Below are 15037 nucleotides of genomic sequence, written 5' to 3'. Positions count from 1 at the left end.
AGAAGCTGGTGCACTGACCCCCGCCTGGGAGGCAGCACCACTCACCCAGTCCACAATGAGGATCCTGCTCACACTGAGCCGCTGCTGCAGGAGCCGGGCTGCCACTGCCACAGAGTTGAAGTAGCAAAAGCCCCTGCAGGAGGCAGAGAGGCACCCATCACCCACCAGGGCACTGAGATCCTGTGAGCCAAGTGCATGGGCTCTGCCCTCCTTGGCCTTGAACCTGAGCTGACACCACCCATCCACCAGCCCAGCACAGAAGCAGCTCTGAATGCTCATATGTGGATGCATGGCACACACTGGAAGTACACACATGTGTCAGAGGCACACAATATGCACATACCACACAAAGGCACAGACACACACAAGTACACATACCACACAGCTGTGCTCTCACTACAAACACCAGACATGTGTACACGTCACACAAAGACAGACACATGTGTACACAAGCCACACAGCTGTGCTCTCACCACAGACACTAGACGTGCACATCACACAGGAACAGACACACGTGTACACATGCCACACAGCCATATTCTCACACAGACACATCATACAGAGGCACAGACACACATGTGTACACATGTTGCACAGCTGAGCTCTCACCAGATACCAGATATATATGTACATCACACAGAGAGACAGACATGTGTACACATACCACACAGCTGTGTTCTCACCACGAACACCAGACATGTGTGCACATCACACAGAGGTACAGACACATATGTGTACACATACCACATCGCTGTGCTCTCACCACAGACACATGCACACACACACATCTCACAGAGGTACAGGTGCACAGAGGCAGGCACATGTGAAGATTTGTAGGCAAACACCAGAAGTATGTGCATAGGAACATGCACATAGACATGTTACATATGTACAGGCACAAACATGTACATGTACAGCTACGTTGGGCACACCTCATGAATATACACGTGTGCACTCTTCACACAGACCTAGACACATTCACAACCTAAATACAGACCACACATGCACACAGTCCCGAATATGTATATGCACATGTGCACACAGATACACACATATTCACACAGGGACGTATCACAGATCAAGTGTACAAGACACCCATACACACAACATAGTGGATACACTAGCAACACACATACTACATAAATACACAACACACAAGTGCACACAAATGTGCATCACAGATCTACACACATACAACAGGGGTCCAGTTTTCTGCTTGAAGACCTCCAGTGAGAAGGTCTACTTTGCCTGCATGAACCATGGCTGCCCTCATGGACCCTCCTGGACTGCATGGAACCCTAGGATGTTACCCACAACATGCAGAGTCACCTGTTCTAGTCGCCTTGGACACAGAGGGTGCTGTTTCTGTCACCTCACATTTAGCTAGCCTTGGGTAATCTCACTCAGAACATTGTGGAGACAGGCTAAGAAAGGGACTCACATGAAAGCAAAAATCTCCTTATTCTCAGTTCTCCTGTCTGATTCACTGCCAGGATGGGTATGCCAGCTGCCTGAGCTCAGACTATGGCTGCTCTGACAGCCTGCACACCCCTGCCTGCCATCTCGTGCAGGTGTCTGTGGGTGCTATTTGGGCTCCTTGTTTGGAAGGCCCAAGGCCTTGGCTCATGTTAGAAAGGGAGCTTCAGAGGAGGAATTCTCAGAGGAGAAACCCACAGTGGCCCTGGCCTCAGGAACACGAGTGCTCTGCAGCGAGGGTGACTAAGGGCCCCTAGCCTGGGTTCATGCTTGGGTCACATCTCTCTGCACATGAAGTACGGATCTGCTTGAAACAGGTGTGGCCTGCACTCCCTGGACAGCCTGCCCAAGGCCCATCTTGCTCTCGCTGCTTCTGGGCCACACTGGACACCTGGCTTCACAGACACAGTGCCCATGTGTCAACTCACATGGGCGTGCTCTCCTCCGCGTGGTGTCCTGGGGGCCGTACCACAGCAAAGCCATTCTGCAGGTGATACAGACAGTGAGAAGATACAGTTTAACCACAAAAAAAAGGTTGTTACTAGCACTTGAAGCCTACCTGTGACCTAGGGGAAGACAGTCTCTCCCACCTCCTGGCCACCCTGCCTCAGGGCAGCATGCAGAGTGGCTGGGAGCCTTCGGCATTCTCTGTCTGCTGTTAAAGAGGCCTGCCAATTTCTAGGGCCTCCTGGGACACCGGGTGCTAAGGGTAGATGCAAGTCTGTCCTGATTTCATCTTCTGGGAACTGCTGGCAGGGCTTGTAGCCAGCCATGGGGGCCTGTGCAGCATGGGGGCTTGCGTGCTCTTGGTGCCCATGGTTTATGATCAGCTGCCACATGGTGAGGACCCAGGCATAGGCCCCAGGTGGTGGTACCATGCACAGCATGTGGCTGTGTTCCCATTCCAGAAATACTACAAGGTGGCCACAGCATGGCTGCAGGTCCCCACCCTGACACATCTGCAAAATGCTTGGGCTGTGGCTTAGAACAGCTCCTCCAGGAAGCCTCCATCTCACCCACAGCAGAAAGCCACATGGGTAGCTCCTGAAAGGCCTCCAGGAGTGGCTGGCCACCGAGGGGACAAGGGTCGTGGAGAGGGCAAGAGGCAAACTCAGGGGACAGTTCCACTCTTTAACAAAACAGCGAAACCTACTTCCTGGTCCCAGCCTGCAGTGTGCCTGCAGGGTGTGTTTCCACGGTAACCCTCCACTTCTTTGGCTTTGGCTCTGCACCAACGGCATGGAAGCCCCAGGAGGAACTGCTGGTGCGGTAGTATAGCTGTAGTTGAGCAGCAGCACTGGCCCTGGAGGCCTTCACTGACATGCATTTGTGGGTGAAAGGCAGTTTCCTCCAAGAATGCCCTGATAAGCTTGTAAAAGGTGCATGATTTATGTCCTCAAGACACCCCTGCAGCCAGGAGGGATGTGAAGGGGGCTCAGAGTCTGCAGGAGGTCTCCAGTGAGAGCTGTGCAGAGGGTGAGGCCTGCTGAGGTGGCTCCTTCCTCTAAAAGGGCCCACACTGCTTAGAAGAAGGACACACCAGCTAGTCTCCTACCACCAGCAAACCGGAACCAGTCCCAGAAACAAGGAAATGGGCCTGTCACACAGAGAGAAACCATAGGCAGTGGGTAAAGGGGCTGCACTTGAGGTTTCCAGCTCTCCTGGGACCCAAAGGGTTTTCTGTGAAAACAGGGGGCTTGGACTGGGCATCATGTATGAGGACTTGGGAACTCCACTTTCCAAATGACCCCACAATATTAGAAAACCTCCTACAGGTCAAAGGAAGGCAAATGGGTCTTAGACAGGCACAGGAGGTGCCAGATCCACACAGGTTGCCTGCTAGCTCCTGCCACCTGCCAAGTGTGGCCACAGAATTAGGGGATTCTGCAGCTCTCCATGCAGACGCCTTCCCTCTGGTCTCACAGGGCGTGTGGCCAGGGTTTCTTCATGGATGGCAGTGTGTGAAGGCAGGTCAGTGCCAGACCCAGAGCACGGGAATCCAGCTGCTGGGCACTAGGCCATTCTTCACTGTCATTTTAAATTCCTATCTTAACCGCAAAGTGGCCAATTCTGATACACTGTCATTCATGCACAAGTGCCCCGGGACCCTCAGCAACTGTGTGGAATGCACATCACTCCCAGCACTGACTTGTGAGGGGCTCTAAGGCCAACACGTTTGTTTCTCGTGGGCAGACAGGAGCCCCCAACAGGGCCCTCTGAGCCTGATCCTGTGGAAGGGCCATGGCCTCCCCTCCCGACTAAGGTGGCCAGCCCAGCACCATCAACCCCGACTGACCTTCAGCTCCCCTGTGGCCACCTTGAAGACTAACTCCACCACGCAACCCACAGCCAGACGGGCCGCACTTGACGAGTGCACCTCATTCCAGATGGTGTCGCTGTCCACCTACAGGAACAGTGTGCTGTGGTCAGCATCGCCTCCACCCTGAGGGTCCCAAGGTCTGTGCTTGGCCCCACAGCCCATCTACTCCCTGCCAGGGCAGACCCTGTCATGCTGGGCTCGGCTCTTTTTCAGGATGGGCCACAGAGCACTGATCGAAAACGGAAGCGATGCTTTGGAAGCAATGCATGTGCCCACCCTTCTCACGGGCCTTCCCTTCTCTTGGCTGCTTCCACAAGACACCAGCACATTGTAAGCACATATGAGCATGTTAAGGTTACTGTGGCCCAGAGCATGGAGTTACTCTAACAGCTAACAGAATGAATTTAAGGGCTTCCTCAGTTATCTCTTCAGAGTGTGGCTTGCTCTGTGCTGCATTTAGCTGAGAGCTCCAAGTGTGTGTGAGCACTGTCCCCGACTTGGGGTGAAACTTCTGCCTGGATGACAGGGAGCCAGCTCTGCCAGCTGCTTCCAACTCAAAGGGAAAATGATCTGTGAGTCTGTATTTTCCAGGCCTGACTGATGGGAGAGTGTATTTTCCAGGCCTGACTGATGGGAGAGGGAGTCTGACAGCCAGGTCTGCGGAGGTAGCCCCTATGGAACCTGGGTGGATCAGAAAGCTGGGACACAACAGCCCTGGGCAAGCTGGCACAGTGTGCTCCTGAGTACAAAGTTTGGGAGCCAGCTGGGCCTTTCCTGGGAGCCACCCAGCCTGCAGAACGTTCTGCTTGACCACGGCTTGGCAACCTTATTTCACGTCAGCATGGGTTTGCAGATCCATTATGATGCAGTGGGCCTCTGAGCTTACTGAGACTCCAGTGCTGGAAGAGAACTGTGCCTAGGCCTGCCCCTGTCCCTGTCCCTGCCCCAGCCCATGGAGCTCCTGCCCACAGTGAGGCCAGAGGCCACCTGACAAGAGGCTGATCACTGCAGGAAGGCTCAAAGTTTCGCCCTCTGAGCAAGACATTCCTAAGCAGTGTATTCTGTGAGGGTTACTCTCTTCTGTGACCAAAACTATATCCTTGAGATTGCTTCCAAATGTCAAAAAGGATGCTTTTAACCTCACATTTCCTGCTCTGTGGTACCAACACCCAATGCCTACAGAACGGCTTCTATTTTAAATAACACTGTGTGAGGATTCATCAAAGTGACCAGATGAACAGGGGTATTCTGGTTGGTTACTTCACCTGGAGAATCCATTCACTAAACTCAGGCCAGCAAGACTCCCATGTCTCTGGGGGCAGGATTGTCCTGGGCAGGTCTACATCTATGGGGGCAACACAACTCAGAGTTCCCTCCAAAGGGCCTGGCCTCCAGGCTGAGCAAAGGCAGTAAGGAGGGGACAACTGGCCACACTGTCTGCTCTGTGGCTACCATGTACTCCGCTGTCCTGGTACCATGGGCTGCTCTGCTACCACAGGCAGTATCTGCAAGGCCTGCCAGGAACAGCTGACAAAGCACCAGGGCCATCCTGGCAGCCTCTGTTCTACCTGACAACATCTGCTGCTGCTGCCAGCCCCATGATGTTGGTGCCTAGCTCCTGGGAAGCAGTGCAGGGGTGAAGCTGCCAGGTCACGCCGGAGAAGCCACAGGGTCTGTGGCATGAGTGATGCCACTGCTGATGCAGGAATGGAAGGAAAGAGCAAATGGCACCCTCCATGTATTTCTATAGCAAAGACACGGGAAAACAGGTGGGTGGGAAATGTGGAGCAAGAGTCTTGGAGAATCACAGGGAAACAGGATAAAAGCTGGGGGATCTCAGAGCTTCTGGAGGCTGACAGAAGCCATGGCAAGCTGGGGGCCACTTGGGCCCAGACCACATACACAGATAGGGCTGAGGCAGGCCAGGGAGCACAGCAGAACCCGGGGATACCCTCTCTTCACTATCTGGAAACTTGTAATACAGAGGAGGTACACTGGGCAGAAGTTTCTTTCATTTCATTTGGAAAAAAAAAAAAAAGGTCAGAACAATTTAAAACCTGTATTTAACAGGGTTGAGGAAAGATGCTTTAATGTCTGCCACGGAAACGCCAATTTGAGGCTGCTTCTGGGAAAGCGGCCAGCTCTCTCGTTACCTGTTCTCTCATCTGGACATAGTGCCTGCTCCCACTGGTTTCCGACACCAAGGGGCAAGCCAAGGCACCGAAGGACCTGCAGCTGTGCAGCAACCCAACAAGTCCATCCAAGCCAGGCTGGGTGCCATACAGCCTCCAGCCCCTCTTCCAGTGTTGAGGGTGTGTGGAAAATGGGCAGAAAGGGAACTGAGGACACTGTGGATCACACTTTCCCTACTCGCTCCTGCAGGCTCCATTGCCCTCACCCAGGGGGATTCTGTGCCCAGATGTGAGGGGTAGCTTTGGCCACCTCCTGTGTTTAGAACTGGCTTTATCATTTGGGAGTGAGTGTCTTGGGCCTGACCTCTTCAGGTCTGAGCTTGCATTTAGCTTTCATTTGTAAATTATAAATTCTGCCTTGCACAGCCCTGCTGGCTGCAGGGCAGTGCAAATCCAAATCTTTTTTAAGTATGGCCAAAAACTTGCCCTGAATTAAGAGATTGCAGCCTATTTACAATACGAAATAAAATAACTCTAAGAGCCCTCGGTGTGGTATGAATAAATGCTGTTTTATTCGCTTTCTGACTGGATAATTATCAAAGCAGTGATTTCTGTAAAGACTCCGGAAGAAAACAATTTTGTTTCATTTCCATAACAGAATCCAGACCTCAGACTTTGCCCTGGACCTGTGATTACACACACTGCAGCTTCATCTCTGACAGCTCTTGTTGTCTTCTGGCCCCTACCTCCTCGCCTGTCTGGAACCTCTGCAGGGTCCCTGCTATGGGGGACATGCTGGATGGTCAGCAGCACCTCAGCCTGGCCTCCCCTATAGACTGCAGCTGTCTCTGTTGCTGCTCAGCCTCTACCTCTTAAAGGGTATGGGTGTTTGTTGCAAATGAGGTCTGGCTCTGGGGCCACATCTGCCTTGTGCAGAGGGAAGACTGCGCTGGGATGGAAGGCCTTTGTGTCTCCTGCCTGTTTTCGTATGTGTCTATTTTGGAACATGATCTGCATGTAGGACAGACGTCACCATAGGCCAGCTGGTTGCTTCACAGATGCCACATGGCTGTGGCGACATGGTCACTGCATTGGGAGCTCGGCCCATGGCTCTGGATTGGAAGGAGACATGGACAAGCATATCCTGTCCTCGGATGCTGCTGTGCACTCAGAGGAACTTGTGGTCTGCAGCATGTCCTGTCTCCCAGCTGGAGAGCTGGCACATGTGCGCGTGCCAGGAGACCCTCCTGAGAAAGGTGCCTGAGTTCGGCGATCAAACGCTCCCGGCTCTCAGTGCCTTTGAAGCCACACATGGACCTGTCTGCCCAGCAACAGCCGTTTATGGAAAACGCCTGTCAGCAATTAACCATGGAAGGAAGGCAAGGGGCACCTCTGTGACAACTGGGAAATGGCGCTGTTTCCATGTTAAAGAGCTACTTACCCCGACACCACCGCAAGGGAGCCTCACAAACACGGAGGTCAGGGAGCCTGTGGGGAGAGGACAGGATCAGTGGCTAGGGACCCCCCAGTTCTGGGGATGCTCCATTCTCAAATGGCACTGTGGTACCTGGGCTGGCACAAAAAGCAATGCACCCTCATGTGGCACAGCCCAGCAGCAGGTTCAGCCTCTCCATGGTATCAGCCTTCCACTAGGGGTGGAGTGGGAGAGAGGCACACTGGCCTCCCGCTGGTGCCCAGTGCAGGTGGGAGGGGAGCCCTGTACCCTAGCTGTGCCTTCTACAAATCCTGCTGCCTAGACACCGGTACATCTACTGCGAGTGCCACTGCCAGCTTCACTAGGGCACAGGCCTCAACCGCTGTGGGGGAGGCAAGACCTTTCGGAAACTGCAGCTCCCACTCAGGTCAGGCACACGTGACTTGGAAGCTCTGCAGCTGTCCTCTGCTCCCCATATCACCAGGGCTCATGTATACTCAATGACAAGGATGCTCCATAGAGGGAGTCTGTACTCTCTGTGTGACCCTGGAGTGGACAGAAGGCAGGAGACAGGAAGCCTGACTATCATGAAGGCTGGGAGAGCCCACAGGGGCAACATGCAGATGTGAATGTGGCTCGTGGTGTCCTTCAAGGACCAGCCTTGTGAGCACTGCTGGGAGGTCCACTCCCTCTCCTGCCCTGACCACCCTGCTCTGATTTCAGGGACCTATGCCCTGGCACCAGCTTGGGGCCAGCTGGGTCAGCCCTGCATGGACAAGGACAGCACTTCCTCGTCTCAGTGGTGCACAGAGCCCCTGCTAGGGCAGCCAGAGGTGGAAGGTGGCGGGTGCCACTGCCTTCTGCTTGGAAGGCGTGGTGATGCCACACTCCAGATGTCCCCAGCATGCCATCATGAAAGGCGTGGTGCAGAGCACTGATGTGGATCCACAGCTCTGTTCTCCTGACTCTGCAGAGGCTGGAGACCAGGAGTCCACATCTGGAGGCCAGGACGGCTGCCCTGTGGGTAGAGGTGGAGGTGGCCAGAAAGGCTCAGTCCAGTCTGGGTAAAGTAAATGCAGCTCAGCTGGCAGAGCCCCTGTATCATGGCCTGCATGTGTCTGAGGGGCCTGGTGGGCTCCATGTGGATGGGCTCCTGCTTGACCTGAGGCAGCAGGCGCTGAGCTGGCTCTGCACTTGTCCTGCTGCCCTGTGTGTGTGCTCATGCACTTGGAGTAGCCCCATTGCTGTGCCTCCCACACAAGCCAGGACCCCCAGGTCCCACCTGGGAGGTTCCCACCATCCTCCCAGTTCCTGGCTCCCTGCACATGGGGCTCTCAGGCTTGGGTCCCACTTCCACACGAACATGGGGTACACAACTGCACTGCTGGCTGCAGTTCCCTGGGGTCTGGTGGGTGAGGCTGGGAGGAGGAAAGCACAGGTCCTGAGCAGCACTCAGCTGTTTGCTGCTGTGTCCTGCCACAGCCAATAGCTTGTTTCAAAGCTGTGACCAACGTGGCATCGGCCCAGGGAACCGGTGGGGCTGGGATAGCTTCAGGAGTGGCCCTGTCTCATCAGTTCCCATCTCAGCACAAGGCAGGGTAGTGGGTGTGCAGAGCTTATTCTTCCAGGTCACCCGAGCATGTGTGCACACACATTCATGCACCCAAAGTTGGTATCCAGGGCTCCGTGGGAGACAGATTCCCCTCAAAGTGAGGGGACATAGTGAACATCTATGTTCAAACCCAAAATCCTCTGGCGACCAACCTTTCTCATTACCCAGGGGCATTCCCACGATGAAGCAGAAACCTTGCGCTTGGGCAGTCAGCGGGCTTGGAGCACTCAGCAGGAAGCTGCAGGACCTGAGATCCTGCATGTCTGTCTGTCACCAGCAGCCTCTGCATGTCCGTGCTCTGGAGTGCCTGTGCTCCCTTGCAGTCTAGCTCTCCCTTCCGGTGGTTTGGGGTTACGGTCATCCACCTGGGCTACAGACCTCTGGCCTGAGGCCTGAAGACTCACTCTCCCTTGTTTGTCTTGCCGACCAGGAGGTGCTCTAGTGGCAGGGATGAGGATGGTGGGAAAGACACTGCTCACCTCCTCAGGAGCAGCCTTCCGGAGCACCATCCAGACCATGTTCCCCCCACAGAGCACTGCTATCAGATGCCACCATTAGATGAAGCCAAGCATGGTGCACTGTCCGCCACTGTCTGCAGTCCACTGCAGTCGAGCCTCCTGGTGTGCCCATCACCAGGCCAGTAACCAGCTACGATAAGCCTTGAACAGTTTAGATACTTGCAGACTCAATTCAAAGAGGAGGGAAAATCACGCAGCAGCTGTTTAAACACTTAATGAGATAAGTTACTGTAACAGAATCTGAGGAAACCGGTGTTCTGTCTGAACCACTTGGCCTGAGGGTGGCGTTTTTTGGTTAAGAAAACAAGCAGAAGCGACACAGCCTTCTCTCGAGTGGCAGGATGATTGGCGGTATCTTTGTGCAATTTAAACATGCTTCAAAACACCAGCATAGCAGGAAGAGAAAAGATGCTAGAAGACTCTCACCTAGCACGTGTGTGGGTGGAGGCCCACACCACAAAGCAGCCAGACGATCTGAAGTTGGGGGAAAGCAAGCTCCACGCTCTCACACATGTTCCTGTCCTGTTTCCCATGGCACTTCCATCCAGGGCCTCACTTCTGATTTAGTACCTGGTCTTAAACTGGTCTGAAACTGGCTCAAGGACCCAGAGCATTCTCTAACGGGTGAATTCACATCGCCTCTCCTCTGACTGGGGCACCATCTCCCTCACTCTGTGGGGTGTCACTGGTTTGTAAGATTGGTATTGGTGTGCAGAGGGCTGGGCCACCATGGGCCCCTGAAGATGGACACTTGATGTGGTCGGGCTATTCTGCTATTTTGTGGGGAGGCTCAAGGCAGGGAGCCCATGTGAAGTGTCCAGGAGGGCTGCCCAGCAATTTCCTGATGGAGGATGATATCTCGTCCTGGCAGCACTGGTGACTGTGGGAACCGTCCTGCTTCGTGCTGGGGCCACAGCAGCAGCTCCCACACTGGAGAGCTCTGCCCTATGCTACACCCATGCTGACCCTGGAGCCTCTCCCCTGGGTCACTCCACATCCCCCTCAGATCCAGGATACCCTGCACTGCTGCAGCTGTCAGGCTTCCGCAGCCTGCTCTTCCCAGAGCCAGTCTCTGAGCCTGGCTCCTGTGCAGGACCTCCTGGCACAGCTCAGAGCATAGGGCTCTTCCCAGAGGACTCGAGGAGCCTGTGCCAGGCACATGGTCTTTGCTAGCTGTGCTGGCCTCTCCTCTGGCCAATGGTCCCCACTTGGAGTGGCTGTCAGGGTCTCTTGAGGACCCTTATGATTCTCCCTCCTGTGATCAAGCTACCACACCTGGACTGGGGACAGCAGCTCAACAGCAAGGACAGAATTCACTATTGTGAGGTGATCCCTGCAGGAGGTGGGCCGAGGGGACCCTGTTGCACTGGCAGTGGTGGGCTGGGTTCTGGATGCATCTCGGAATGGGCCCAAATGCTGAGGCCTGCAGGGCTGGGAGCAGATTTCCTTGCTCTAGGGCAGGGCTGGTGGCTGGGATACCGGTAGCAGGGTGGGAGTGCAGAGCAAGGACTACATGGCTAGGACCACTGCACGCCCAAGAGGAGCCTGGGATGGTGTGGCCCACACAGTAGTCTAGAAGCACATGGTGCTGCCACACTGGGACTCCCCTTGGGTGCCCGGGGCCGGCCTCCTTCCTAAGGCAGCTTACTCTTTTCTTTCCCTTTGTTGAGCTTGTCCTCCAGGGGCTTTGTGACACAGAAGCTCCAGAGCTGCCATTCCCAAGGGCTTGTGGAGGTCCACTGTGCCTTCCAGCTCACTGGGCTGGGTGAAGACTTTGGCAAGGGATGGATGGGCTGTCCATGCTGGCCCTGCCCTCTGCTGAGCAGCTGGTCACCCTGGTCCTCTCTGGAAACTTGCACCCTCCTCCTGGCCCCTCTACCGCTTAGTGGGTCCTCACACCTTCTTGCCAGTCGCTCCACAGCCACCCTCATCTCCTCTGTCAGGACCTCCTCTTGCCACTTGTCCTCCCAGCCTCCAGCTGCTGCCGTTTTCTCCACTTCCAATGAGATGGTCGCTGCTTTGCCTCAGCCCAAGGACTTTCTTCCACCTCTACCACCATGCTCTTGATTTTCACCTTCACTGAACACTCTGTACCTTCTCCTTTGCCTTGTGTGCTGTGGGATGCAGTGTCTTCTAGGGACACTAATGATGGCTTTGCTCACTCCACTTGCTTGGCCTCAGGCTGCAGTTCCCTTGGATGCCTGCTCATCATGGCATTCTGAGTCTGCCGATGACAGGGGCTCTGTAACTGCAGGCCTTGGTCAGGGGCCTTGAAGTGGCTGTCGGAGCCTGCGGTTGGCCGATTCCGTGGAGCAGTCTCCTGCTTTCTGCCTGGAGGGTAAGGACAGGTGCACTGGGGCAAGGAAAAGGAGGTTTCTTTCCAGACCAGGGAGCCCTGCTGTGCTCACTCTGGAGACGCAGCAGCTGGTCAGAACAGGGGAACCAGGGTTCTGGCGGAGGACCAGAGGAACCTCCATCCGCGCTAGGCCCATCCCCAACTTGAGCTCCTCTCTGGCGCCTTGCCTGTAGCCCTGAATCCCTGAGCTGCTGGTGTCAGTGGGTCTACTTCCTTGCCTTTTGGATCATGTCCCCTGCTGAGGCTACACCAAGTCCCAGGGAGGATTTTCAGCCTCCAAAGTTTACTGTCATTTGCCCTTCTCTTGGTTCTGCAAATGGCTGCTTCCACCCATTTCCAGGCAGCGGAACACAGAAAACAGCATGATGTCCCAAGGTTGGTACATACTGGTGTCCTCACAGCTCCCAGGCAGGATGGGCTCCTACAGGGTGCCTGCTATGGAGGACACCCTCCAAGTGCATTAGTGTGCGCTGACCAAGAAGCGGATACATGAGTCAGTGGGCGAGAAAGTGGGAGGAGGAGCAGTGAAGGAGCACAGAAAGAACGAATGAGTGAGAAAATGGGAAAGGGGAAGGAGCAAGGAGGGGTGAAAGTAAGGGGGAGTAAGGGCACCTCACACCTGTGCAGTCTGCCACACACAGGTCTGGCCCAGAGTAAACCTTCCACTGCCCCGCACGCCACATGTGGGACCAGCCACACCTAGCTGCTGTGACTGGTGGCTCCTGCCCTGGGAGATGCCGATGGGAAACACTGATCAGGGACCACCCTGCTCACAGTGGCTGCCAGCTGAGATGGCTCAGCAGAAACAAAAACTCGTGGAGGGTCAGCCCACATCTGTGTTCAGGGAGCCTCAGAGTTGTCCCAAGGTCTCTTCCCAGGAGCGCACAGGGGCTGTTCCCTGCCCTGTAGTGAGGAAGCCTGTAGAGCCTGAGGCATCTGTCAAGCTCCCCATGATCTGCTGGAGACCCTGGGATGAGGTGGGGAGCCTCTTGCTATTGCTTCTCCTGAGTGCCAGGCCTCTTCTGCACCCATGTACACAGGGACTGGCCCAAGAAACCAGCAGCCTCTGCCCTGAAGCTGGTGTTCAGGTGCCTGGGATGGGCGGCCAGGGTGACTCAGGCTTCCTCTCAGCCTTGCCCTAGGGGGCCTGGAATGGTGTCCAGAGCAGAGCCCTGAGCAGCCCCTGTCATGCAGACTGTGGACCAGGATCTCTGGATCGGTGGTCTTCATCCGTTCTGCACCTAAAGCATATACAAGGCACTTAGCAGGGACAAGCTGAAGACAGAGGGCAGCGTCTCTCCTGTAGCCCTCGACTGGCTCCAAGGAGCCTGGGCCACTGTGCCTGTACCAGATGCAGGGCCTGGGGGCTGGAAACCGAGCAGGTGAGGTTAAACCTAATGGGGATGTAAGGAAGGCTCTGAAATACCTAGAAGTTTCTTACTGTCCAGCTTCTGCCTGTTGAGAGGGTTTGTGCCGTAGAGGAGCGTGTGGGCCTCCGAGTGTACCGTCTGCAGCTCTTCCAGTGTGGCCTTCCGTCCTCGGACACACTGTGGGGACAGAGTGGAGAAGTCACGGCTCCATAGATATCGCACTTGCCCGGAGGGAAACTCAGCTTGATACAGGAACACACAGTTACTGGGTCATCCCAAAACACAAAGCAAATTTTGCCTGACACAATATTTAAAAAAACAGTTTAGAAACTGTTTTGAGGCCGGGCGTGGTGGCTCACACCTGTAATCCCAGCACTCGGGAGGCTGAGGCAGGAGGATCATTATGAATTCGAGACCAGCCTGGGCTACAAAGTGAGTTCAAGGCAGCCTGAACTGCATAGTGAGGCCCTGTCTCAAAAAGACAAAAAAAAAAAAAAAAAAAAAAAAAAAAAAAAGAAACTGTTTGGAGGACTTGCACTTTATGTGTAGCTTTGAAAGTCATTTAAGAAGAGAGTCCCAGCCTTCATTGTGCCACCATCCACTGTCATAAAGGTGATCTGGCAATCGATTATCATAGTGGCCTTCAAAGAGCAGACAGCTGCCAAAGGAAGAGTGGGCTGTCCTCATCAGCTCAAGATCAGCTCCTGGGGAGCCAGAGCCCACCATCCTGAGCACCCTGTGGGCCCCATGCAGGGAGCCCCTCAGCAACACAGGCTGCCTGACCAGGGATCTGGAGGACTGCATCTCTATAGTTTGGAAACCCCTTAAATAAAGTTGGACTATTTTCAGATTTGTTTCAGAAATTAACAGAAAAATTAACATGTTCATTGAGTTATTTCCTTAAGTTTAGAAGGCAAGTGGCTCAGATGTGAGATCAAAGCCAGCACCCCCTACAAGCCAGCATCTGCAGGCTTGGTGAAGGCAGGGAGGACAGCACCAGGGCTGTGATGCTGCCTGTCACTTGGCTTCTGGCCTCATCCTGGCCCAGTGTTCACTGACCTGCAGGTCTCAGTATCTGAGCCTTTGTGAGCCTCACAGCTGGGGCTGTGCTGGGCTCTCTAATGGCCCACCAAGGGCAGGGACTGGGTGGGGAGCAGCCCTGGCTGGGGAGGTCCACATTGCTTGGTGTGCTGTGATCCTCACAGCAGACATGATGGGGCCTGTGCCATGTTCTGTCTAGGCAGGGTCCCAGGGTGCCATGCGCTGAGTCATGACCTACAGTGCTGAGAAGCGCCTTGAATGTGGAGGGCAGGAGAGGCAGGCAAGGCCAGCAGCCAGAAGCGCCCACCTGCCCAAGGCCAGGCCCTTGTATACAAGGGGAACTGGAATGAGACATTCTGACTCAGACCAGAGGCAAAGCTGCTAAAGTGAATGCTAGCATAAGCTACAGAGGAGGAGTAACAACACTTGTCCTCACAAACACCGGAGAAGGACCAAACAGGAAGCTCTGAGCCATGGGCACCACACAGACCTCCTGCTGGTACACATCCCACCCTAGGGGTATCACCACCCTGGGTTCGGACTCCTCTGGCTACTATCTCGGTGGTTGGGGACCGGGACAAGCTCAGGTTCTCAACATTGAGCTGTCAGGCAACCAGGCTGGGCAGCTCCGCTCTGCTACTTCATGAGTAAGGGTGCTGGCTGGAGCCTGGAGGCGACAAGAGCTCCCCTGGGCTTCGTCCACACAGAACCCTGAGCCCCAGGAGGGCAGCACACCAGGACAGCGCCTGTCCTGGCGTTCCTGGTAACACTGCTGCA

The 15037-nt window shown here is 54.9% G+C and overlaps 1 protein-coding gene across 12 annotated transcripts in view; it reads right to left on the bottom strand.

Moving 5' to 3' along the window:
- The window catches only part of Hdac4 (histone deacetylase 4), a 250630-nt gene that overhangs the window by 18846 nt on the left and 216747 nt on the right, over positions 1-15037 (bottom strand). For 10 of the 12 annotated variants that reach the window (XM_063237018.1, XM_063237019.1, XM_063237017.1 and 7 more), the window contains 5 exons: positions 13276-13396; positions 7370-7416; positions 3773-3880; positions 1905-1960; positions 46-133 (listed from right to left, as the gene is read on the bottom strand). In XM_063237018.1, the coding sequence (XP_063093088.1) occupies positions 46-133; positions 1905-1960; positions 3773-3880; positions 7370-7416; positions 13276-13396 (420 nt within the window). The remainder of the gene's footprint in view (positions 1-45; positions 134-1904; positions 1961-3772; positions 3881-7369; positions 7417-13275; positions 13397-15037) is intronic. The other 2 variants (XM_063237015.1, XM_013157468.2) reach the window with 1 other exon arrangement.

The sequence above is a fragment of the Cavia porcellus genome, unplaced genomic scaffold (assembly GCF_034190915.1).
Source record: "Cavia porcellus strain 051 isolate PalLab524CR breed Dunkin Hartley unplaced genomic scaffold, mCavPor4.1 scaffold_26, whole genome shotgun sequence".
NCBI classification, from domain to species: domain Eukaryota; kingdom Metazoa; phylum Chordata; class Mammalia; order Rodentia; family Caviidae; genus Cavia; species Cavia porcellus.
The sequence above is the reverse complement of the archived record's forward strand: the minus strand, read 5'-3'. Positions and strand labels throughout refer to the sequence as shown.